Source organism: Sporothrix schenckii (assembly GCF_000961545.1).
Source record: "Sporothrix schenckii 1099-18 chromosome Unknown Cont44, whole genome shotgun sequence".
Lineage (NCBI taxonomy): Eukaryota > Fungi > Ascomycota > Sordariomycetes > Ophiostomatales > Ophiostomataceae > Sporothrix > Sporothrix schenckii.
The window spans coordinates 4181183-4204232 of record NW_015971145.1 but is presented as its reverse complement, the minus strand read 5'-3'; the positions used below and the strand labels follow the sequence as shown (position 1 = coordinate 4204232).

The following is a 23050-nucleotide window of genomic DNA, read 5'->3' as shown; positions in this document are numbered from 1 at the left end:
GAAAGAGGGGTGGCAATTGCTGCATCGTTTGTGCCAGGCACTAATGACACCCCCTGAGGCTGCACAAAGACTGGCAGACCTGGCCCAACTGGGTGCCAAAGTGCTTGCAGCTCCAAGTCCAGTGGTCGCCAACACAATTTAGCTGTGTCCTGTCCAGTAAAGCTATCTTATGTTCAGTGTGCCGTCAGGCACCATCCAGTAGTTTCCAGCTCTGCCCAGGACAAACCAGCGACTGCCCGTGTCGTCAACGATTTTTCGCCCCTCCTTCCCTTCGCTGGTCACCCAGCAGCTTCTGTGGGGCTCTTGATTGGCCCAATTGGCAGCTCCCCTGCAGCCGCGGGGTGTCAGCCTAGTAAAAGCCAGTGATAGTTAGGCCCCTCCAGTGCTTTTTCCCCCCCACCACGAAAGCTGCAGGAAGCTGCTGGTGGGGTCAACTCGTTTCTGCGGCTTTCTCGAACCTTCCGTCTCGCAACTTTTTTTGGTGGTGTCCCGCCAACCACCGCCCGCCGTTGTCCTTGGCCAGCACCTTCCGCTCACTTCGACTGCACCCATTTTTGCCCTCTGCCCTCACCTGCCCGAGTTTTTCACACATATAAGCAAACTTCCTGCTTCCGCTTCAGGTTTTCTCCCTTCCTTCTCTTCTTCTCCCCATTCTCTTCACACACTACCCCTCTCTCTGCTTTTTTTCTGCATTGCGAGAGCTTTTACGACGTCTTATTTCTCACTCACATCATCACATCTCCGCCCCTCACACACACACAGACACCATGGCCCCCGCCGTCGGTATCGATCTTGGTACCACGTACTCTTGCGTGGGTATCTATCGTGACGATCGCATTGAGGTATGTCTTTGCTCCATTTGCACTTCCTAGAGGTTTTGTGTTTTCAAATCATAAACAAGCAAGTACTAACTCTTGTTTTTCAGATCATTGCCAATGACCAGGGTAACCGCACTACGCCGTCTTTCGTGGCCTTCACGGACACGGAGCGGTTGATTGGTGATGCCGCCAAGAACCAAGTCGCCATGAACCCCCAGAACACGGTCTTCGACGCCAAGCGTCTGATTGGCCGCAAGTTCGCCGACCCCGAGGTCCAGGCCGACATGAAGCACTTCCCCTTCAAGGTCGCCGACCGTGCTGGCAAGCCCGTCATTGAGGTCGAGTTCAAGGGCGAGACCAAGCAGTTCACCCCGGAGGAGATTTCCTCCATGGTTCTCATCAAGATGCGTGAGACCGCCGAGTCCTACCTGGGTGGCACCATTAACAACGCCGTCGTCACCGTCCCGGCCTACTTCAACGACTCCCAGCGCCAGGCCACCAAGGATGCCGGTCTCATTGCCGGCCTCAACGTCCTGCGCATCATCAACGAGCCCACCGCCGCCGCCATTGCCTACGGCCTGGACAAGAAGGTCGAAGGCGAGCGCAACGTCCTGATTTTCGATCTGGGCGGTGGTACCTTTGATGTGTCGCTGCTCACCATTGAGGAGGGCATCTTCGAGGTCAAGTCGACTGCCGGCGACACTCACCTGGGTGGTGAGGACTTTGACAACCGCCTCGTTAACCACTTTGTTAGTGAATTCAAACGCAAAAATAAAAAAGGAAAGTATTCTTATTCTTGTTTGCCCCCTTCAATTGATGATTTTGCGAAAGAATTTTCGTTTACCCCCGTCAGTTGTTGATATTTTTGCGATTGATGATTTTACGTTCTGTCTATATCTGGGTTGGCTCTTGCCGCATCCGGAAAAAATGAGGGGTGTTGTGCGATACTTCCTGTTTTAGTCGGAAATGTCTTTTAGGAGAATCCAAGTTGGGTCGCTCCTGCCTTGTCGAAGGTCGCTCCTACTTCTTCAAGATATTTGTTTGGGATATTTACCCCATTTTTACCCGTTTTCCCCTCTGTTCAAAGGGAATTTCCTTTTGGCATACCTTCAATTCTTCTTTTTTTCTCCTCTAGTTGTCAGAACTGCATTGCTAACTATTTGTATAGACGTCAGCACCAACGCCCGTGCTCTGCGCCGCCTCCGCACCGCTTGCGAGCGTGCCAAGCGCACCCTTTCGTCGTCTGCTCAGACGTCCATCGAGATCGACTCTCTGTTCGAGGGCATCGACTTCTACACCTCCATCACTCGTGCCCGCTTCGAGGAGCTGTGCCAGGACCTGTTCCGCTCTACCCTGCAGCCCGTTGACCGTGTCCTGACGGACGCCAAGATCGACAAGTCCCAGGTCCACGAGATCGTCCTGGTCGGCGGTTCCACCCGCATTCCCCGCATCCAGAAGCTGATCACCGACTACTTCAACGGCAAGGAGCCCAACAAGTCCATCAACCCCGATGAGGCTGTTGCCTACGGCGCTGCCGTCCAGGCTGCCATCCTCAGCGGTGACACCTCGTCCAAGTCCACCAACGAGATCCTGCTGCTCGATGTTGCCCCCCTGTCGCTCGGTATCGAGACTGCCGGTGGCATGATGACCAAGCTCATTCCCCGCAACACCACCATTCCCACCAAGAAGTCTGAGGTCTTCTCCACTTTCTCCGACAACCAGCCCGGCGTGCTGATCCAGGTCTTTGAGGGTGAGCGCCAGCGCACCAAGGACAACAACCTGATGGGCAAGTTCGAGCTCACCGGCATCCCCCCCGCGCCCCGCGGTGTTCCCCAGATCGAGGTTACCTTCGACCTTGACGCCAACGGTATCATGAACGTCTCGGCCGTCGAGAAGGGCACCGGCAAGTCCAACCAGATTGTCATCACCAACGACAAGGGCCGCCTGTCCAAGGATGACATCGAGCGCATGCTCGCAGAGGCCGAGAAGTTCAAGGAGGAGGATGAGGCCGAGGGCCGCCGTGTCGCTGCCAAGAACGGCCTTGAGTCGTACGCCTACTCTCTGCGCAACACCCTGAGCGACTCCAAGGTCGACGAGAAGCTTGACGCTGCCGACAAGGAGAAGCTAAAGGGCGAGATCGACCGCGTTGTCAGCTGGCTCGACGAGAGCCAGCAGGCTACCCGCGAGGAGTACGAGGAGCACCAGAAGGAACTCGAGGCCGTTGCCAACCCCATCATGATGAAGTTCTACGGCTCTGGCGGTGCTCCCGGTGGCGCTCCCGATGGTGCCCCTGGTGGCTTCCCCGGTGCTGCCGGTGGTGCCACGCACGACGACGGCCCGACCGTCGAGGAGGTCGACTAAATACGGTCGCCTCTTTGATATGTCCTCGATTTCGTTTCTATTTTTGTTTTAATGATTTCCCCATGCTTTGTCAATGGTTAGAGGTACGCCTGAGTGTGCTGCTATCAGAATGCAGCTAGCTTGTTTGGTCACAGGAGGGTAGCAAGGGGGGGCTAGATTTATTGTTCTACCATGCTTCTGCTGTGTTTCCTTTTTACCTCGCTGGGTCTTGCATTTGATTTTATTTCGTTTTGCGATGATTCATACGATCTGGGGAAAAAGTCCGGTATACAGTGGTATTAAACTAATGAATAAAAAAGATTAAACATAACACGAGATTCCTACGTCGTAAGTGACACGGTATGATGGAATTCATTTCGTGCTCGTTGCATACATTGTGATATCCAGAACGCCAAACGGTGAATAAACATGCAAATTTTGCTTCCGTAAATCACTTGTTGTAGCCCATCTGCTCTCGGATACGCCGGCGCCGTTCTGCATCGGCCAAAATTTTGCTGGCATCCTCGCGGCCGTTGTCATCCACCGGTGCGTCTGTCTGCTGCTTCTGACCGCCATCACCGCCATTGCCGCCCACAACAACGTTAAAGTCGTTTTGGAACACGGCGCCTGGTGGCAACACCTCATCGACGGTCCGGCTGCGCCACACGTCCTCACTCGATGGCTTACCCGGCAGATAGTACCGGTCAATCTCCTTCTTGCGGTAGTAGCTGCGTATGGTCTCTTCCTTCATCGGACCCTCGGCGTATCCCTTGACTCGCATGCAGAACCAAAAGTCGTCCCATAGGTCGCTGCACTGCCGAACGGAACCATGTCGGTACACGGCGCGCCACTGACCCGCAGGTGACTGGCATGCCCAGGCAAGGTCAAACGCCTGTCGGCAGGACATGTGCACGGGCAGGACAGCTTCGCCAAGGGAGCGCTCGCGGGGCTCAAAGGGCTCCTCTCCTTCGGCCACGGGGGAAGAGGCCTCTCCTGCCGACGACGCCGACCAGACAGCCTTCCATGATGCGAGTTTGGAGGGTGCTGCTCCTGTTGCTGTTGACGATGAACGTGCCGCCTGTCTGGGATCCTCCAGCCCGATCTCGCCGCTCTCGAACATGGCCATGAGCTTGCGCAATTCCGGGTCGTTTTCTGGGCTGCCATCATTGACTGGGTTTGCCGTTGTTGGCTTCTCTGGCGAAGCCTCATGTGGTGATGGCAGTGATGATGACGCTGCGTCGGGCTGTGGAGACGAAAGTGAGGCCTGAGATGACGATGCCTTCTCATCGGCCGATTTGTTGGACCAGAACCAGCCCATTGTGGGAACGAATATGCCTTCGCGATGAGAGTAGGTCAAATGCAAATACAGTCGGCGCGCCGTATGTATCAGTCGGTTCCCAAGTCGTGCAGGTCTTCCTCTTGCTCGATGAGATTTCAACTTTCAATAGAAACCACTTCCCATTCAACCAAGTCGAAAACTAGACGGCTCGTGATTTTCTGAAGTCGGAGCTCTGATTGGCCAGCGACAGTTTTCTGTCGACTGGGATGACCCCACCTAAACTCCAGGAGATCGACCTCTGAGTTAGCTCAGTTAACAAAGGCAGCTGAACGCCGCTTCTCCTCCACTGTGAGGTCATTGACTGAGCTCGAACAGTGGACTACTCTTTCCGTCTCAGCTCCCCTCCTTCCCACAAAAAGTAGGATTCCACGATAGTCGAAGAAGCTTTGCAGCTTCCTATTTTTTATTCTGTCGTAGCCGTGGAATTGTAAAATTAGGGATCACCTACAGTCGCTCCTTCCTTTTTATCATTGACTCCCCAGTCGCCTTGAGACCTTCCGTACCTGGCAGCGAAAGGCAGGAGCATCACGATGCTCCTCGGGCGCACCTTCTGGCCGGCCACCCGTCGGGCCTGGCAAGGGCAACAACTTTCGCAGCAGGCGCATTTTCAGGGGGCCCGTTTTCTATCCCAGAAACACAACCTCTCGTCTCCCTTACTCCCGTCGGCCACAACAGCTTTGCCGGGGTTTGCGACAGCTGCAACAGCACAGCTTGCCCGCCGAGCACGCGTGCCGCCCGTGACATCGCTCGTGCTGTCTGGCCGGCGCTGGGAAACCTCTACCACAGGCGATGACAAAAGTGGCCACATCGCCTCCTCGCCCGGCGAGGGCATCATCTTCCTCGACAATGTCTTCCCTCTCCGCATTGGCAACCTCCTCGCCTGGCGGCCCTGGCGAACGTCGGCGGACTACAACGACGGCGAGATCTCACAGCTTCTGAAGCGGTTCACCAAGGATCCCGACAGCAATGCACCCGCCCCTCCCTCTCCGCCTTCGACTACCAGCTTTATGGTGTCTATTGCCTCTGTGCTGGACCCCGTCAGCCTTGTCAAGCGCGCGATCCCCGACAGTCTCGACCTGACGGTCTCCGAGATCATCCCCCGCCTCAAAGACGGCGGCGTCTTTGTCAAATTCCGGCATCCCGCTGACACAAATCTGGAGGAGATCGAGTCACGTCTGGCCAAGTCACTCGAAGCACACCCCGTGCGGCCGTGGTTCAACCCGCTCTGGGGCTGTATGCGTGCCGGTCTCGTGCGCGGCGTACCGTGGCTCGAAGACCTGGCGTCGCGCGTCCCGTCCAGCCGAGTGCGAGTCGAGTTTTGTGCACCGCCCGCAGCCTCTTCCGGCAGCGGTGGTGTCGGTGATGCGTCGGGCAGCGCCAACCTCGAGCTGTCCCACGAGACTCTTTATGGCCTGTTCCGGCGGTACGGCAAGATTGCCGAAATCAGCTCGCTGCCCTTTGAGTCCAAGACCTTGCCGCGGTACGCCACCATTGACTTTATGCGCCTCCGGGATGCCGTCATGGCACGCAGCTGTCTACACGGTTTCGTTGTCAGCGGCACCACGCGCTTGCGCACATCGTACGAGCCGCGCGCCCGCGCCCACCACATCTGGGATTGGCTGACATCCCACCCGCGCATTGTGATTCCGATTCTGGCTGCCCTCCTGGCGACCATTACGGTCGCCGTCTTTGACCCCATCCGGTCGTTCTTCATCCGCGCCCACGTGCAGCACTCCTTTGCGCTGCGCGACAGCCAGCTTTGGAAGTGGCTCCAGGGCCGTACCAGTGCTTTCGTCGCGTACGCCCGTAACTCGTATGATACGGCTGCTGACAACATGGGCATCGGCAATGGCAAGAGTCGCAAGGGACCCGGAACGAATGGACAGGACGCCCTCATGACGCACCGCCGCGACCTTTTGGATGCACTGCGCACGTGGCTTCTCGAGACGTCCGAGACGTTCATTGTTGTCCAAGGCCCGCGTGGCTCGGGCAAGAACGAGCTCGTTATCGACCAGGCACTCAAGGGACGCAAGGATGTGCTCGTCATCGACTGCAAGCCGATTGTCGAAGCACGCGGCGAGAGCGCCACAATCAAGAGAATTGCCACAGCCATTGGCTACCGGCCCGTGTTCTCGTGGGCCAACAACCTGAGCAGTCTAGTTGATTTGGCTGTGCAAGGCACAACGGGTGTCAAGACGGGTTTCTCCGAGACACTCGACGAACAGCTGTCCAAGATTCTGCAGACGGCCACGTCTGCGCTGCGCGAGGTCAGCCTGGACGGGCGCCACAAGACCGATGTCGATGCCGACCTCAACGAGGACGCGTATCTGGAAGCGCACCCGGAGCGCCGAGCAGTGATCGTACTGGACAACTTTGGCCACCGTAACGAGGACGCCTCAGGCCCGGTCTACGATAAGCTCGCCGAGTGGGCGGCTACGCTGGTGCAAGGAAACATTGCACATGTTGTCTTCCTGACGTCGGATACGTCGTACCCCAAGGCACTGGTCAAGGCCATGCCTGACCGTGTGTTCCGACAGATTGCGCTGGGTGACTTGTCGCCCGAAGTGGCCATGAACTATGTGCTGAGCCACCTGGCCGAGAAGGAGGAAGAGGAGGAGGAGGTCGTCGCTGCCACGGGTGGTGCAGAGGAGCCACAACCGGACCAGCCGGAGACCCCGGCTTCCACTGCGGCGGCAGACATTGCTATTGACGCCAAGAAGGCTCGCGAGAAGGCACACGAATTGGCAGCCCAGCCGAAGCAGCAATCCATCCTCGACAAGGTCATTATGCCGTTTCAGAAGTCAAAGGCAGATGGCGACGACACCAGCAAGACGACGACCACAGCTGATAGCAGAGATGCAGACGCTGCCCAAGGAGCGCTAGCACCACCTACAGAGAAGAAACTCACCGAGAAGGCCGTTGCCAAGGTAAAGGGCCTTACGTCGGCCAGGAAAACGAAAAGAGTCAGCGGTGAACCGAGCACTATCAACACAGCTGCGGCCAAGGCGGCCCTAGGTGCCGAGGGTGGTGTGCCTGGCATTATCAGCGCCACAGCCTCGCAGTCGCAGGTCTCACCTGAACACCAAGACGTCATCCGCGAGCTGGACGGCTGCATCGGCGTGCTTGGTGGCCGCTTGACAGACCTCGAATCCCTGGTCCGCCGCCTGAAGAGTGGCCAGTCGCCGAAGCGGGCCGTGTCGGAGATTGTGGAGCAGAGCGCCTCGGAGATCATCAAGATGTTCCTGTTGTCTCAGCCCAAGACATCGTCGGCGTCGAGTGGAAGTGGCTCGTCGTCTAGTGCGCCTGCTGCTGCCGCAGCTTCGCCGCCGTCGAGCCGCGCATGGACAGCTGAGCAAGCGTGGTACCTCGTGCGCGAGATTGGCGCCAAGGGCGGCGACATTTGCTACAACGATATTTTACTGTCCGACACATTCGCCTCCTCGAATGCTGGCATTGCAGCCATTGACGCCCTGGCGGCCGCTGAGCTCGTGACGGTCAAGTCGTTCCGCGGCCGACCGCAGTCCATCAAGGCCGGCAGCCCGGTCTACCTGGCAGCGTTCCAGTTCCTCTGCTCCGACGCTGCCTTGGCGGCTCGTCTCGACCGTGGCGTGTTGGCCGAAAAGGCAGACACGGAGGCCAAGACGGTGGCCAAGGTCGAGCAGGAGCTGGCACTGCTGGGCACGTTGTCGAAGCAGCCGCAGCAGACGATCGACCGGATGAGGTACTTGCTAGACAAGCTTCAGGAGTCGCAGGCCAAGATCCGGACGTACGAGGTAGAGATGGCACGCCTTAAAAAAATCATGTCCGAGACAACATGAGCAAATCGGCGTTGCACCTTCATTCTTGGGCGAAGCGGGAGCCTTTTTGACTCCTGTATCTGCTCTCACATCTACACTCATCCCGAATTTTTAACAATCTATTTTATCGTTTTGTTCTCAGACAATGCTATGCCATCCCCACGAAAGTAATTTCATTGTGAACGTCAAAGCGCCATATTGGAGCAAGTGGAAGATAATGTCCCAGAAGTTGGTCGGGGTGGGATGCAGAAGAGCTCCCCGATGTAAAACGACAAGGTGCAACGCTTGTAGTGTCATAGCGTTTTTGGCCAAGATGGGATGCACTTTGGTTGGCCAAAGAGGTTCATGTGAGTCGAGGGTTCCATTCTGTCAAGACGTTAGGAGGCGTTCTTGCTGTCATGCCACGGGAATTCCCAGTCGTCAGTATGGCTAGGCGTTTTCGTTGTATTATTTTACTGAAGTATTTTATTTTATCGTCTTATAGTATTTTATGGGTAAAATGAACTCCGATGATGAAAGCCGCACGTTGTGTCAAAGAACACGATCCTCCCAAGCAATCTCGTTTATGTTTGACTAGTATTACTGTCATCGCTGCCAAGGCATTCCCTTTCTGCTCAAATCAATTTATTATTGCCCCCATCATTATCCATCGACTTGAAACAAGATACCAAGAACACCAGTCAGTGCAGAGTCCTTTCCCTCTCACCCAGCTGCTTGCAACGCGACAATACGACGGCACCAATGCACGCACTGACACTTTGCCACGACGCCGAGCTGCAGAGAATTTCTAGAAAGGTCATGCAGAGCAGCGGGTAGTCTCCTGTGAACGGACGTCCTTTGCTTCCTGGCCTCATTTATGTCGTTTCTTGGGCAGGTTTGACGTTTTGTCGCCGACTTTTCTTTCTACTTCATCGACACAGTTGCCAAGCCGGGGCAGAAATGAATGATCATTGTTCGCCGTCCTGCTTGTCTCGGCTGTTCCCTTGAGCTAAGATAAAAGAGCGACATTTAGAAACGAGATGGCCTTATGAAGAATATTGACCAGGTTCTGGGGTTCTGGGGATTTGCGGTTTATTTTTTTTTTTTTTTTTTTTTGTTAATCTGCTCCCGTGTCTATCGAATGAATCCTCCGCGTGGATTTTCTTTGATCTACTCTCTTTTGCCTTCAACATCGATTTGCCGGCCAGGCAACAGCGAAACAATGCAGAGCGCCCCGAAGTGGTCAAAGGTCGTGGTTCGGAAACGAGCCGTAAAAACCAAACAACTGCCGCAATAGTAGAAATAGACAAATATATAACAACTTACCATCCATGTGACCTGGAATGACCCGGCTGTGCAAAGCTCACCTATAGCCCTCCATCATCGACCGCTGCTCCGGCCTGTGTAGAGGTATTTTTCTGATCAGGAAACCTACTTAACTGACGCTTTCTGCTGAGTAGATATATTATGTACATACGTCACTGGCGCAATTGTTTGATGTTGAAGCATGTGTCAGGGACATTCTATATAGTACTATGGCACAATTTCGTCGTCTTTCACTCCGTAGACCACCCTTTCTGCCTTATCAGCAGGATCACCTGAGGGTGCTATATATCAAAATGCAAACCCAAAACAGGTTGTTGGCTTACCAATGTAGGGTTTAATGCAAAGCTGCGTCTGGCCTGTCCGACGCAGCTCGTGTCACCTGTTTCCCTTGTACCAATGATTTCTGAACCTGACATGTCGCAAGGAGAACCGGCCTTACGACGCGCAAGACAGGCCACCCCGGTTTTGAATGTCTCTCGTGACCACCTCCTATAGCACAGATATACTGGTAGGGCTATGCATGTAGGAGAAGGATGCCAACCGGCAAGGTATCGCAACAGTTCTTCTGAAGGTTCGGGGGGGAAAAGACAATAGGACGAAACAAACTTGCATGTGGCGTATGCAACATCGAGGTAACAAATTTTTATGACACAGATAGCGGGCATCACAGCGGCCCAAAATGAAAAGTAAGCAAAAAAACAGACACCTGCTAGGGATATCAGCCCAGGGGACAGCAAAAGAGATCGGTTCTATCCAGACGAAGTATGACACCAATTGGCGCAATGGTGGCAAGGGTTGCTATCCGTGCGCATCTTGGTACAAACCGACGAGGGAACCGCAGAGATATGAACCGGCACGGATCATGAACAGACTCTGCATCTTTATGGTTCGTGCTCTTGTATCCAATACCTGCCACACTTGCAAGATCGCAAGGTGGTCTTGTTTTGGGCGAGCCCACATTTATAGGGGTCAAAACGGCTCGATGCCAGCGGCTCGTTGACAGGCAAAGCATGGATGATCCTGGAATAAAAAACACACTTGCAAAAGAAAAGCTTTTGCGTGCCACGTGCGGACATAATTAACAGAGAGTCGAAAAAAAGAGATGAACAGAGGAACGTCATGGCCGAAGCGGATACGGCAGAATGCCTCGAGGTCAAAGCATTCTGTCCACAATCCTCCACTCCACAACTCCTAAAACAATGAGATAACAAGATCACAAAGTGTGTGAGACGCTGTACAGTTTCTTGCGTTTTGTGCCCTTGTTGCCTGTGTGGAGCCGACAGCCTGATTTCTGGTTTTTGATTACCTGCCAGCCCGTAAGAACCGCAGCTGACCATCATCTGGTTCCAGTCCATGGAATGTTGTGTGCTACTCGAGCCATACTTTGTTCATATCACATATATACTGTAACTGTGCTTCACGAGCATTGAGCTTCATCTCTTGTGTATCTTTCAAGACAGCACGTAATAGCGTCCCGGTAAGCCGGAAAAGGAGCCTAGTAAAGGAAGCACCAGAGGAAACGCTTCAAGGCCGGGAATAGGAAATGCTGTGCTTGTATTTGTATGACGCTTACCAGCACCATGCATGTGTGCAATTGTGTATGTGGTAAATATTGGAGACAGTGTTTGTCAGACAGATGTCGGGGGAGGGGGGGTGTGTGAAGCAAAGACAGAGGCAGCCAAAGTGGTGGTGGGGGTGGGAGAGTTCGAGAAAATGCGAAGCATATCAGGAAAAGGGGCAAGGAAGCCAGAAATTTAAAATGTCAAATAGGACGACAAACTCGGTCCTTGTCGTGATGGAGGGTCAACGTAGGCTCGCTCCGTCATATGATTAGAATAAAAATATGAACAAAGCACACGTCTTGGAGAAGGTCAAATATCGACGCTTGCCCACCATCGGCCTCTAAAAATGGTGTTTCTTTTTGTCTTGCTTTCTTTCCTTTTTTGTCAAATTTCACATCTCGCTACCAATACACCTCAAGCATTCTTCTCAGTGAGGACTAGCCCTCAGCAACTTCGGTGGCTGCCTCTTCAAAAAAACCGCTCAAAAAAGCACACTTCAATCACTCACCTTTAGTGTCATTGATCACTTGGAAGCTTTGTCACCTCCAGCTCAACATAATACCACGAAAATAAGCCACAAAAGAACACAACAACAATGGCGGCAAATTCGGCAATGACGACCGGCAACAATGCCGACAAACCAAACCCCAAGCCGGGACCCGAACCGCCAATGCCGAATCCGCCCCGGCCTGACGAGACGTCGTCCTAGAGGGAAATGAAAGGACCGAGCCGGTTTCCTAGTGCTTTCCTCATATCGACTAGCTTCAGACGGTCCGAACCGAACAAATAACCAAGTGAGAAACTAGGGAAGGAAAGGCAGGAGCGAGGACGTCCACGCACGCCGATGGGCAGGTGAAAGTGCGGGGAGATGAACATGTACTAAGACCAGGGATTTGGGACATATTGGGGGCGAAGACAGCATAGAATGTACTACAATGTGTGGAACGTGTTTTGGGCGGAACTGCTTGTTCTTTCCTTTTGTCCCTTTCACTTGTTTGTCAAATTCATTAGATTGAAGTACAAGAAGAATTTCATCAAGCCTTTCACAGAATTATCAAAGAGAAACAGAATTGATTTAATAGAAGTCAAAGGCATCTCAAATACTTAATTACAAAAGGCTGGTTGGTGTACATGTCATCCACGATCCTCTACAAAGAGCACCTTCTAGGTCTCTTCTTTAAATGCTCCAAAGTTTCCCGAACGCACCAGCTCCAAGATCTCAAACGTCAACCGCCTTTCCGTCTTTTGGTCCATGATACTGCTTCCATCATCATCGCCATCCTTGTCGTTGCTGTTGGTGTCGTTGCTATGGTCCGCGCTGCCAACTTGCTTGTCTACTGCTGTCTTAGGAGGTGGGATGTGGGCAACAAGAATGCCCTCTTGGTCCATGAAGTGGACAGTGGGACCGCGTGCCCCATTGCTGGTTAGAGGCGGTGGTGAGGGATCGGCGTAGACCACCAAGTCTGGCCCTGGTGTGCCACGCCATAGTCCGGCCATGTATTCCCAGTGGGCTATGGGGGGGAACGAGTCGTTGATGGGGATGGAAATCGCACACTTGTCCGCAATGGCAAGGCTGTAGCCAGTGGTGACCAGCGCCACAGGCAAGAGTTGGGATGGCTGTGAATTTGCGAGTGTTGTCGTTGTCGAGTGAAGGGAGGGGCTGGCAGAGGCTTGTGAACCGTCACAGGTCTGTACCATCCGAGAGCTGTCAGGTGCTTTGGACGAACCTTCACTCTGCAATGCCGAAGACTGTGAGGTCGGCGAGAGTCGCAAGTCCATTGGAGACCTGGCTGGTGACGGTGGACCGTTGGAGATGTCTTTCACCTTCCTCGACAACGGAATCGACCCCAAAATCTCCGAGCTGCCGCCAGCCGTGTGAATGTGATCGTTGATTTCGGTCGTGATCTTGTGCCAGGTTGGAACGAGCCGCATAAGATCCTCGATCGTGCTGATGGTGAAAGAGAGAGACGTTGGGTGGGTGCTCTCAAAGCTTGTACTCCCACGGCGGCTGTTGCAGTCACCACCAGACTCTGGGCTGGGTGCCATGCTCACATCTTCGACATGGATGCTGCTGCCCACGCCGCTGTCTGTGTTTCTCTTCTGCATACCATGAATTCCGGAGGTCTCGTCTCCTTCCAGAGGGGTCATGGTCCAACTGCGGATGTTGCATTCACCGCAAGAGACAAGTGCTCGCTCCACAATACGGCCGACAGCATCTCGAAGAGCAGCATTGTGGCCCTCGATGGCAATGAATAGGCCGCGACGAGGAGGCACTGGCCGCGGTGGAGAGATCCGGCGCAGTACTTCGTATTTCTTGAGGTAGGACACACTCATTACCATGGCCCGGATGCCGCTTGCCCGGCTGTCTCTGTCGACGATATTTCCGTCGTCGTCGCGCCTGGCCACAATGGGCGTCGGCGATGAAGCAAAGGTGCGCATATCTTGAAAGTACGCAGGAGTGGCAGCAAGTTTTCCAGTCGTGGGCCCATTGCTTCCGGTGGATCCCCGGACATCCGAAGCGGATTGATCTGGCGCCATACTCGATCCCGACAATCGGGCTACTTGGAGTGCGGGAGATACGTCAGTCATGAGAGGGGGCAGCTTGAGAGACTCGTCGGTGAAACCCGACGTGGGTCGTGAATGATTCTGTTGGAAGAGGCGCTCACGGTTGCTAGCAGATATCCTGCCAGAATCCAACATTGACCTGCCGAGTGCTGTTTGAGCTGAAGTTGGTGTTGGCATTGGACGAGTTGGAGGTCCCGCCATTGCCGTTGATGGCGTAGCCGCACTACCGGGGCCTGACACTTGGTAGTATCCATAGCCGTCTTGTGGAGTGGGCGGTGGCAGCCGACTAGGCACGATCCCATGGCCTTCTCCTCTGGCTGGATGCCCCGATGCAGGTGTGAGAGGACCCCCTATGGTATCATAGCTATGACGAGGCGGCGGATGCCCTGCATATCCTCGTGGGGTATGGCGCATCGGCGGCGGTGGAGGTCCCATCCATGGGGATGCTGGCGGAGGGGCAGGACCTGAGGAAGGATACTGCGACACAGATGCCGAATGGGGTACTTGGTTAAGCGAAGACGAAATATTGTCGGAGGCAGGGCGATATGGCAGCCGCATGTAAGATGGGTGCATGCTACCCTCACCATTTTCGTAAGGAGAAAATTGTGCCGAGAAAGGAGTAGGTGGCTCATAGTGCCGCATCCTCTGGTCAGATGGAGCATACGTGTCTTCGATCTTGAGGCTTGGATAGCCACGAGGCACAGCGCCCACCGTACCTGGCCGTCCATACGGTGGCAAGGGTCGTCTTCCTACGGCCTCTCTCGAGAAGGCACCTCGACCACGAGGAGGTGACTGGTGCTGTTTCGGGCTGGGACTGGGATGAGGAGGGCGAGAACGATCCTCATCCACATCGAAGCCGTCAAATGAAGCTGTTTGCATACGCCCGTGAGGTGCAACAAACGGCGAGGATGGAGTTGGGGCCAACCTAACCGAGCTGGGGATGGAGCGTGACGAGAGAGGCGGTGCCTTGAGGCGGCGGCCACACTTGTCACAAGTACCCAAGTCCGGTCCATCACCGGCTGCACCGCTCCGACTCTCACTGCCAAGTGACGACGCAGTGCCCTGCTGTTCCCCGCTGGTGTTTTTCTTCTTTGCTCGCTTGGGTTGATAGCGATAATCTGGGTACATCTCTCGATGGCGTATTTTTTCTTCTTCGGCACGCTGTTTCCAGTACGCTTTGCCTTTGCCATCCAGCTCCCTCCACATTTTGCCAATAATTTTGGAAATGTCCGGATTTGCGATGCCGGGGTTTCTTGCCACGACCTGAGACTGGTAACTCTGTCGATACAGCATGAACACGTTGCGAGGACGTGGGATTTTTTGCTCTCTACAGAGACAAAACGAGTCGTCCGCAAGATGGCCTTCAGGCAGCACGGGAGTTAGGGTAACAGACATATCGAATCGAGAGTCCGCGACGTCCCCGTCATCGTAGTCTACTTCGTCGTCGTCGTATTCACTTGGCGGTGTTGCAGAGTCACACGGCCGTTTCCGACTTGGTAGAGGCGCAGTGCCTCCAGGTGTGTTGTCCCGGCTGTCACTTGCTAAGTCCTTGCCATCTTCAGGATCACCGTCACCACGACCTTGGACACGCTCGTTATCATTGTTATGAGCATTGTAACTGGGATTTCTTGGTGGTGGCGGAGGTGTGAGATCCAAAGGAGGAGGTCTGTGAGCCTGGGCACGCGAACCAGTTTTTGGTGATGCGAAATGTCGACCTTGCGGCGCAAAACGGTGGCCCAGCGATTCGTTTCTCCTTGCTGCGCCTAGACCTTCGTCAGGCGTCTCGCCATCGACGGGCCTGGTAGTTTTTAGCGTCATATCTGCTGTCAGAGGTTGGAATGGATATGGTGAAATAATGAGCTCGAGCACACAATGAGCTTTGTGCTGCACTTTTGATTTGAAACCAAAAGGACGAAGACGGAGGCCAGAATGCGTCTATTCTCGGGTTGGCAGGTGCAGGACAAAGAAGAGAAATAAAATAAGTGGCTCGAGACGCAGTGCAGCAAAGAGATCGATAGACCGGGGGACCGAAAACTGAGAGGAGAGGAAACCGAAGAGAAAGAAGACGGTAGAAAACAAAATTCTCAGTCGAAAGTAGGACGGCGGGTTGTATATAACGAGGAAGGTACAGAGCAAAAAGGAATGACAAAACAAGACAGCTGCCAAACAAGGGATGGTTAGGTGAGAGACGTCCAAATATAATAGAAAGGAAAAAGAGGCGGGAGTTCTATTCGTGGACAGCAAACATAACTCCAGTGTAGGTGGAGATAAAGAGAATGAGAGGGAGAGGAGGTCCATAGAAGACAACAAAGGATGTGTGGTTTCCAGGAAGATTCAGGGAGAAGAAAGAAAGAAAGGCAGAGGGCATGGAGACCTAAAATAGGGCCACCTGGATTCGTATGAAAACAAACGAGGCACGAAGAAACAGACGGGTCAATCCTGGCACTGAAAAGCAATGAAGTACAGAAAAACTCTTGTAAAGACCAAAAAAGGGAAATGAGAAACGGGTTTTGAGACAAAATCGGCAAATACTTTAAGGAATGGGACGGGAGACACCTAAGGTCAACGGTGACGACAGTGTTTTGATCGGTGTACGCCGCTCAGTTCAGTCAATGTGCATGAGATGACGAACAGCGGCCGCAAAAAAACGAAGAAAAAAGAGAGAGAGAATAGGTTGCGGATGTCGAAAGTTTCACACGGAACCACACATGCCCGTCGTTTGGGTCAAACTGGCAGGCGTTTGGTCTGGAAAGAGAAACAGAGGACGATGAAAGTCGAAGATATGCCGATACGAAATGTCTGAAGAGATAAGTTGTGGGTATCATTCTCCGTTACCTCTCTCTGAAGAGAATTAAGATATATCGATGAATGGTCGAAAGTGAGCAGTAAGAAAGAAAGCAAGAGGCAAGAAGAGACTGTGAAACAGGGTAGCTGGATGTACTTGCAAATGAAATATACAACAAGCATAAGTCGACGGCAATTGGCACGGACGAGTCAGGAGCCGGGATATTGTGAGTTAGAAGCAACAATCCAGGTCTGGCCGCACCGCTATAACATGTCACATAGAGCTGAGAAAAGCGTCTGCTAGCGGTCATGCGATTGGATGTGTCAGATTTGCCAGCAAAGAGATATGTGATATCTCGGCACATGAGAGGGAGCAGAAAGAGTGCATCAAATCAAGTCGTGCGGCGTTTTCTCAGAAAGAGCAACTATTGCGATAGGACCTGATGTTTTTCAAAGCGTACAGACCAACGTGGAGAAATGGTCGAAAGGAGGATCACGAACATGCCTCGAACAAAGTTTGAACACAGACTGGGTCAATATCTCCAGAGCGGTGAGAGATCGACGAGGAAAGGCAAAAGTGGCAAAGCAGTTGATCTAGAAGCGAATGGAGACCATCTTCAAGCTCGGGGAGGGGGAGCAGAGCTCCGGGGTGTGATGCATGGCGGCTCAAAAGGAAGTAGAGGCAGACGTATCGCGGAGACGGAAGTCCAAGGGCGGATGAGGTTGGTAGGAGGGTTGTTCGAAGGAGGTCGTGGGGTGGAAACAAAATACAAAGAAGAACTCACAAACACGAATGTGAAAAAGGCGACTTGGGGAAGCGAGGACAACAGGATCAGTGTAGGAAAGAGCCCGAGCCATGCCTGGCCTGCTCCTCCCCTTCGTGCACGAAACGAGGCTGCCAGAAACGCACCTTCTGGTTTCGATGCCATTCGCTGGCATCGCAGCTTCCCTTTACAGCATTGAAGGCAGGAGCCCCTTGGCCGGTTGGACGACTACCGACTCATTCCTTTGTCTGTGGATCTTTACTGGGAACGCATGCATCTCAGCACACCGTTGGTTTCCCCTGACCAAAGCCAGTCGCGATGTGTCGTTCATCCATGCCATTCTCTGCATTCATCGAAAGCGTCCTGGACGACAAGGCGACGCGCAGAACAAACAATAGGAGTCATTCTCTCCCTGTTCTTGCCCTCTTTGTATGCTCCTTCCCCTTGCGCCCTGCGTTCTTGGTATTTTTGCTTCGGAGCTCTTTCCCATCCCAGACAAAGGTAAACAGACATCCAAAAAAAACTAGGAAGGAGGGATGCAAAACGACAAACCAACAGACAGATGCTAAAAGAGGGAGGGGCGATCGAGGGATACCAGCCGTTCTATCCGTAAAGTTCGTTTGAACAAAGAAGGAGACAGAAAAGGTGTGCTGCAAGAAACACCATTGGTGTCAATAGATACAATGTACTTCAAGCTGCTGTTTGCGCCGTCCTCCCCGTCACACTGTTCAGCGTGAAGCCATGTACATACCGCGTCATGCCCCAGGCTGCCTTCCTAGCGCGTGAGCCTCCTCACGTCTGCTATTGCTGCGTCTCCTCCGCAAGATCAGAGAAATACGCGCCCAACAGACATCGCGAATAAGGGCAGCGAGCTGGCAATCCGTGCGACAACAAAGCGACAACGGGCGGTTGGTCCCAATGCGGGACAACAGGCCAACAAACAGTACCCTAGAATGGCTAACATGCATGAGACAATGGCCTGCCAGCACGACAAGGTGACGTGCCCTGTTTTCAGTTTGCTGCTTTCTTTCTTTCCCCCTCCCCTAATTTCCCTCTTCGTTCTTTTTTTGTGCTACCGTATTGTTCGTTTGCGACACTAGCCCGTTTCTTATTTCACCATATTATTACATGCAGTTGTTGAGCGCCTGGCGCTTGTGATAGGTCCTTGGGCTGACACGACGGAAGCAGTACGGGCCATGGTTGTTCTCAATGCTGAGCGTCCTCTCATAGCCACGTTTGTCTGCCCAGATGCTTCTGTACCGCGAGGCTCCTTATCATACGGGGGTGTACGAAGATAAGAGGTAGATCTTCCCAAGTTCCCGCTGCATGGCTTTCTCGGACCTCTTCGAACACTTCCTACTGTCTAAAGTAAGATATCTTGCTCTTTCCGGCCTAGGCTGTTCCCTGGTTATTGTTTGCGACGACATCATCTCTCTTTGAACATCTTGTCTTGCATGGTATTGTTCTAGGCCTCCTTCCCCGTCTGCACTAGCCTTGAGTGTTGCACTTTTGAGCTTTCCCATCCTACTGTGATTGTGTTTTATTTTCATTCGTTTCCGCATGTATTTCAGGTCGTATCCCAGCCAGCAACTGGCAAGGGTCCTGCATGCATTATGTTATTGATTTTTTTGGTCTTCTTTTTTCTTCCTTTCCTCTTCTGTTCCTGTGCTTCGTTTTCAACGCCCATGGTCTCCCTGCTGTTGTCCTTGACCCCGTACGGTACTATTGCGTTTGTATTTTTAGGTCAGGCCGTCTTACTGTTTTGTGTCTGTTGGGTTCTGGCTCTGGTAGTTCGTTGTTCTCATTTTTGTTGTCCCTCCTGATTGTCTCGAGCCCCCATCTTCATTCCGCGTTTTAGATATCTCCATGACAAGGTGCTTTGATCAACAAAGAAGTGCCCAGAAGGATAGCAAAAGTGTTATCGTGCCAATGTCAAGATCAACGTGCCGAAAAAAGAAAATGCGCGGCACGGCGGTACAAATCCATTGGGACTGGCGTCCAAGCGCCAAACACAGGACATAAAAATAATGCTGGGCTGCAAGTACAGGTGCATCAATGCGGCCTCCCTCGGCTGCTTTCTGAGGACAGCAACCAACAGGCGCCAAGAAAACAAAGTATTGGTAAAATACAAAATCACTGGCCAGAAAACGAGGCAATGGATGGATCTTGTTGCGTCCGAACTTAATTCGACTAGCAACATTTCGTATTCTTACGACATATAAGGACAATTGACCGCAACGAGTTGCTGTATGGAAAAAGCCACGGAAACAAACAAGTAGAAAAACGCTGCGAAAATCACATTGTATTGGTCCATAGATGGTCCAAAGTCCAACGATAGATGCAACCACAGTCAAGATGCAAGTTAACTACCCATAACTTTTCGTTGATACCGCTTAGCCGCGCTTGTACGTCGAACTCTGTAACTTACAACGTTGTCTGACCATTGCTTTTGCCAGGTGGAGTGCAAGTATCTGCGATACGGAAATGGGCAAGCGTGGGGAGTCTTAGACCCTGGGAGTCGAAAATTATCCCCTGGGGAAAGTAGCCGATCGACAACATGGGGGTCATGCTGCTACATTTCTGGGTTAGCATTTGCATAGCCGACAGCCAACCACTGTAATTTCTTGTGAAAGGGAAGTGTGCATGGTGCAGCGGGCTTGGCCAACATCGGCAGCTGACTTTGACAATGCGTTTCGTCTGTTGCTCGTCAATCGTTTTTCCACCTGTCAAAATCGTATTCCCCCTTTCCCACTCCGCCGATTAGATATGATGCTTGCATTACGTTCCCCCGTCGAGCCTTGTGCCCTATTGTGCCCGGAGTTCTTGGATCGTGCTCGGTTCTGATGCAGTTATGAGTTGGGCAGCAAGTGTGACAGTCTTGGCTGAAAAAAAAAAAAAAAAAAAGAAATAAAGAATGCTTAGAACTTCTCTTTTGCAATTATATTTCACCACTTTGCACTTGCCTTTCGCGGCTATCTCATGCCATTCGGCTCTTTTTTGTTTTCATTTATAGTTTTGCATATTTAAAATCACTTTCCTTCCACGCTGCCCGAAGCTTCCATTTCTTTGATTCTGTGCATGAGATTGTTGTTCTCCCTTGCTTCCCCTCAGCCAAACCATCTTCACTTCATTCCTTTGTGTCCTCGAGACAATAAGCCAATCAGCTGAGCTTGTGATGGTTGGCCAAAATGAAACTATGGGAGAACAGCGAACAAACCGCAAAAGGGAGGGGAAGAGGTTGATGGGGGCCAAAAGATGGATGCTGGCTGAATGTCGAACGTAAGACGTCCTCAAATAAGCAAGAATCAACTGCGCTCATCCAATACGAAAAGTCCTCTGATGAGAAAAGGGCATGAAAAAAATTGAAATGGGAAATGAACTTGGGGAAATAGCAGGTGTGGTGTGACATGATCCTGAAAATGATGACACTGCCTTTTGTTTTCTGTTTTCGCAATCGACTCATACGTTGGTTGCACTGTCTGTTGAGAATAGTTTGGATTTTCTGTATTTGGATTGGCGCAGTCGCATTGGTACTTCTGCCGCTGTCGTTGGTCGGGGAACAATTCCAGCGTCCCGTCGATTCAGACGACGAGCGTGGTTGCATGCTTACGAAAGAGTGCATGTGTTTTGAGGGAATAAAGGAAGGACAATAACAGAGTGCTACAAAACGGCTGCAGCTGGATATGGCTTTTACCACGTTTTTCTACGATGTGCCTAGTCGTCTCCTTTCCTTACTTCCCTTTCTTATTTTCATTCATATTCTCATTCTGTGAGGAACATACATCGGCCCTTCATCCTCACCTGCGCCGATGTGCACCTTCCGACAAGACGAGAATTGGAGAACACTCCATTTGGTTAAAGCTTTATGTGACACAAACTGCCACGCCGTATTTAATTAACGTGTATCCAAATACTTCTATCTGCTCTCTGCAAACCTCAACTTATTATCATGTCCCTATGTACGGAGTAGGTGCCCTGGATGTTTGTGTACAACATTTTCAAACGCCTCGAACCACTTCTGTTATTTATCCTTTTTATTCTCACGTGACGGAGGCGCTCTGACCACCAACAGACCCCATTTCCTTGATAGTCCTGTCTATATACCTTGGGCTTGTTTTTATCTACGCTGCCCCCACGTCAGGACGTCGTATTTGAATTGTGTCACAAACGAAAATGATAGAAAACTGTGACAAAATGCCTTGCTCTTTAAGAAGGAACGAAATATAATTTAAGAATAAAAAAAATCTAAAAGAAAAGACGAAGTTGCTGGGTTGGGGGTATGAAATCCAGACCGGCCGAGCAGTCTGTTTGGAAGAGAAATGCCATTCATCGCACTGCCAACAAGAAAACGACAAAGGGAGGCGAGTTTCAGCAGGGTTACTGTGCCTATCGCGCCCCTATACGGAGTACATACATTGTGATGAGCTGAAATAGGGAGGCAAGTCGACAAGCCAACGCGGACACTCGTAAATGAGTGCGGAGTAATACGATATACACACCCATAGGCAGAAAGAAAGAGAAGCCGACAAGGTCACGGAAAGCATGGCTAACTAGAGTCTTGGCAGAGAGAGCGATGCTCGAGAGGGGCGTCGGAGGCGTCGGTGCTAAGACGAAATCAGATAAAATTAGGAGTGTGTTTCTTTTTCTGTTCTTTCTTTTTTTTTTTAAAAAAAAAAAAAACCGACGATAATATTTTGTGCGACCAACAACCGGCCTGCCTTACCATTTTTCATGGTCTCATTATAATTGGATTTGGAGGCCGTATTCTCTGACGTGTCTCGCATTGGAAAGACTGCAGCCAAAAAAAAAAAAAAAAAAAGCAAAGCTTGCCTTGTCCAGGGCAAACGCGGCAACCAAGAATTGCAAGAAAATGGCTTTGCGCAAGAGCAAGACGCGATCACAAACCGGAGAGCACAAAGGATGCGGAAGCGTTTGCAAGAGATTACGAACGGGGCGGCAACCGCAAAAGAGACAAGAGAGGGCCAGACCGGCCAGGCGCAGGAGAGGCTCTGGCATGTCTCTCATCGCCGTCGCTCCCCGAAAAGGTCCGAACCATGCATACTTATCAACTGTGGCGTTTGATATGTCAACAACTAAAATGAGAAGCAGCGAAATCCAATAAATGAATCCTATACGAAAGGAAAAGAATGGGATGCGAGTGCGAGAAGCATCATAAAATCACAGGACCGCAAATGCGACGGGCAGTCAAGTCGTTTCGAATAATACATCCAAACATCATGTCCCGCGAAAGTGGCCTCTTGGTGGCTGTCTGCCTGAGCCTGTCGCTGCATACGCTTTGCTGTCTGCCATCCTGAATGCACCTGCATGAAATGACATGTCTCTTTGTAATTCTAGACCTGGGAACGGCATCGCCTCCGCTCTTGGTCACTCCTTGCCTGGTTTCTCTAACCGGGCTTTCCTCGTTCCTATTGACAGCCGTTCACCCTCTGCGGATTGTCTTCTGGTTCTCGTTTTCCGAATAGTGCGTAAATACTGTGTCAAGGGCACGGTCGCAAACTTTACCTATTCCGTCCGCACCCCTGTTTACTCTCATAATCTTTTCATTTTGTTTTCTTTGTTCTGCCTCCGTCGTGAGACCCGCATGGTGCTCGTTATGTCCCAAGGTGCACATGTTGAGCCATAAAGTGAGGACGAACGTTGCTTGCCTGCGTGTTGCATGTTGCACATAGATTGGGAACGGCCAGCTGAGCTGCGCTTTTTGCTCATGTCTGTTTCGACATGTCGTCTACAGGGCCTGGAAATGAGGGCAGAGGCA

The 23050-nt window shown here is 52.2% G+C and overlaps 5 protein-coding genes across 5 annotated transcripts; 3 read left to right on the top strand and 2 right to left on the bottom strand.

Annotated features, from left to right (window-relative positions):
- Positions 1 to 767: 767 nt before the first annotated feature.
- On the top strand, positions 768 to 3179 carry SPSK_08625 (heat shock 70kDa protein 1/8; the record flags this gene model as incomplete). Its single annotated transcript, XM_016735216.1, has 3 exons — positions 768 to 842; positions 926 to 1571; positions 1987 to 3179. The coding sequence occupies 3 exons, from the start codon at positions 768 to 770 to the stop codon at positions 3177 to 3179; spliced, it is 1914 nt and encodes a 637-aa protein (XP_016588082.1).
- A 430-nt stretch (positions 3180 to 3609) lies between these two features.
- SPSK_09676 (uncharacterized protein) lies at positions 3610 to 4476 on the bottom strand (the record flags this gene model as incomplete). The annotated part of the gene is made up of 1 exon (XM_016736248.1): positions 3610 to 4476. One exon carries the CDS (start codon positions 4474 to 4476, stop codon positions 3610 to 3612), a length of 867 nt encoding a protein of 288 aa, XP_016588081.1.
- A 551-nt stretch (positions 4477 to 5027) lies between these two features.
- Positions 5028 to 8315, top strand: SPSK_08409 (mitochondrial escape protein; the record flags this gene model as incomplete). The annotated part of the gene is made up of 1 exon (XM_016735007.1): positions 5028 to 8315. One exon carries the CDS (start codon positions 5028 to 5030, stop codon positions 8313 to 8315), a length of 3288 nt encoding a protein of 1095 aa, XP_016588080.1.
- A 4010-nt stretch (positions 8316 to 12325) lies between these two features.
- Positions 12326 to 15544, bottom strand: SPSK_08416 (uncharacterized protein; the record flags this gene model as incomplete). The annotated part of the gene is made up of 1 exon (XM_016735014.1): positions 12326 to 15544. One exon carries the CDS (start codon positions 15542 to 15544, stop codon positions 12326 to 12328), a length of 3219 nt encoding a protein of 1072 aa, XP_016588079.1.
- Positions 15545 to 17011: 1467 nt separating this feature from the next.
- On the top strand, positions 17012 to 17473 carry SPSK_09970 (uncharacterized protein; the record flags this gene model as incomplete). The annotated part of the gene is made up of 1 exon (XM_016736535.1): positions 17012 to 17473. The coding sequence occupies one exon, from the start codon at positions 17012 to 17014 to the stop codon at positions 17471 to 17473; it is 462 nt and encodes a 153-aa protein (XP_016588078.1).
- Positions 17474 to 23050: the final 5577 nt, after the last annotated feature.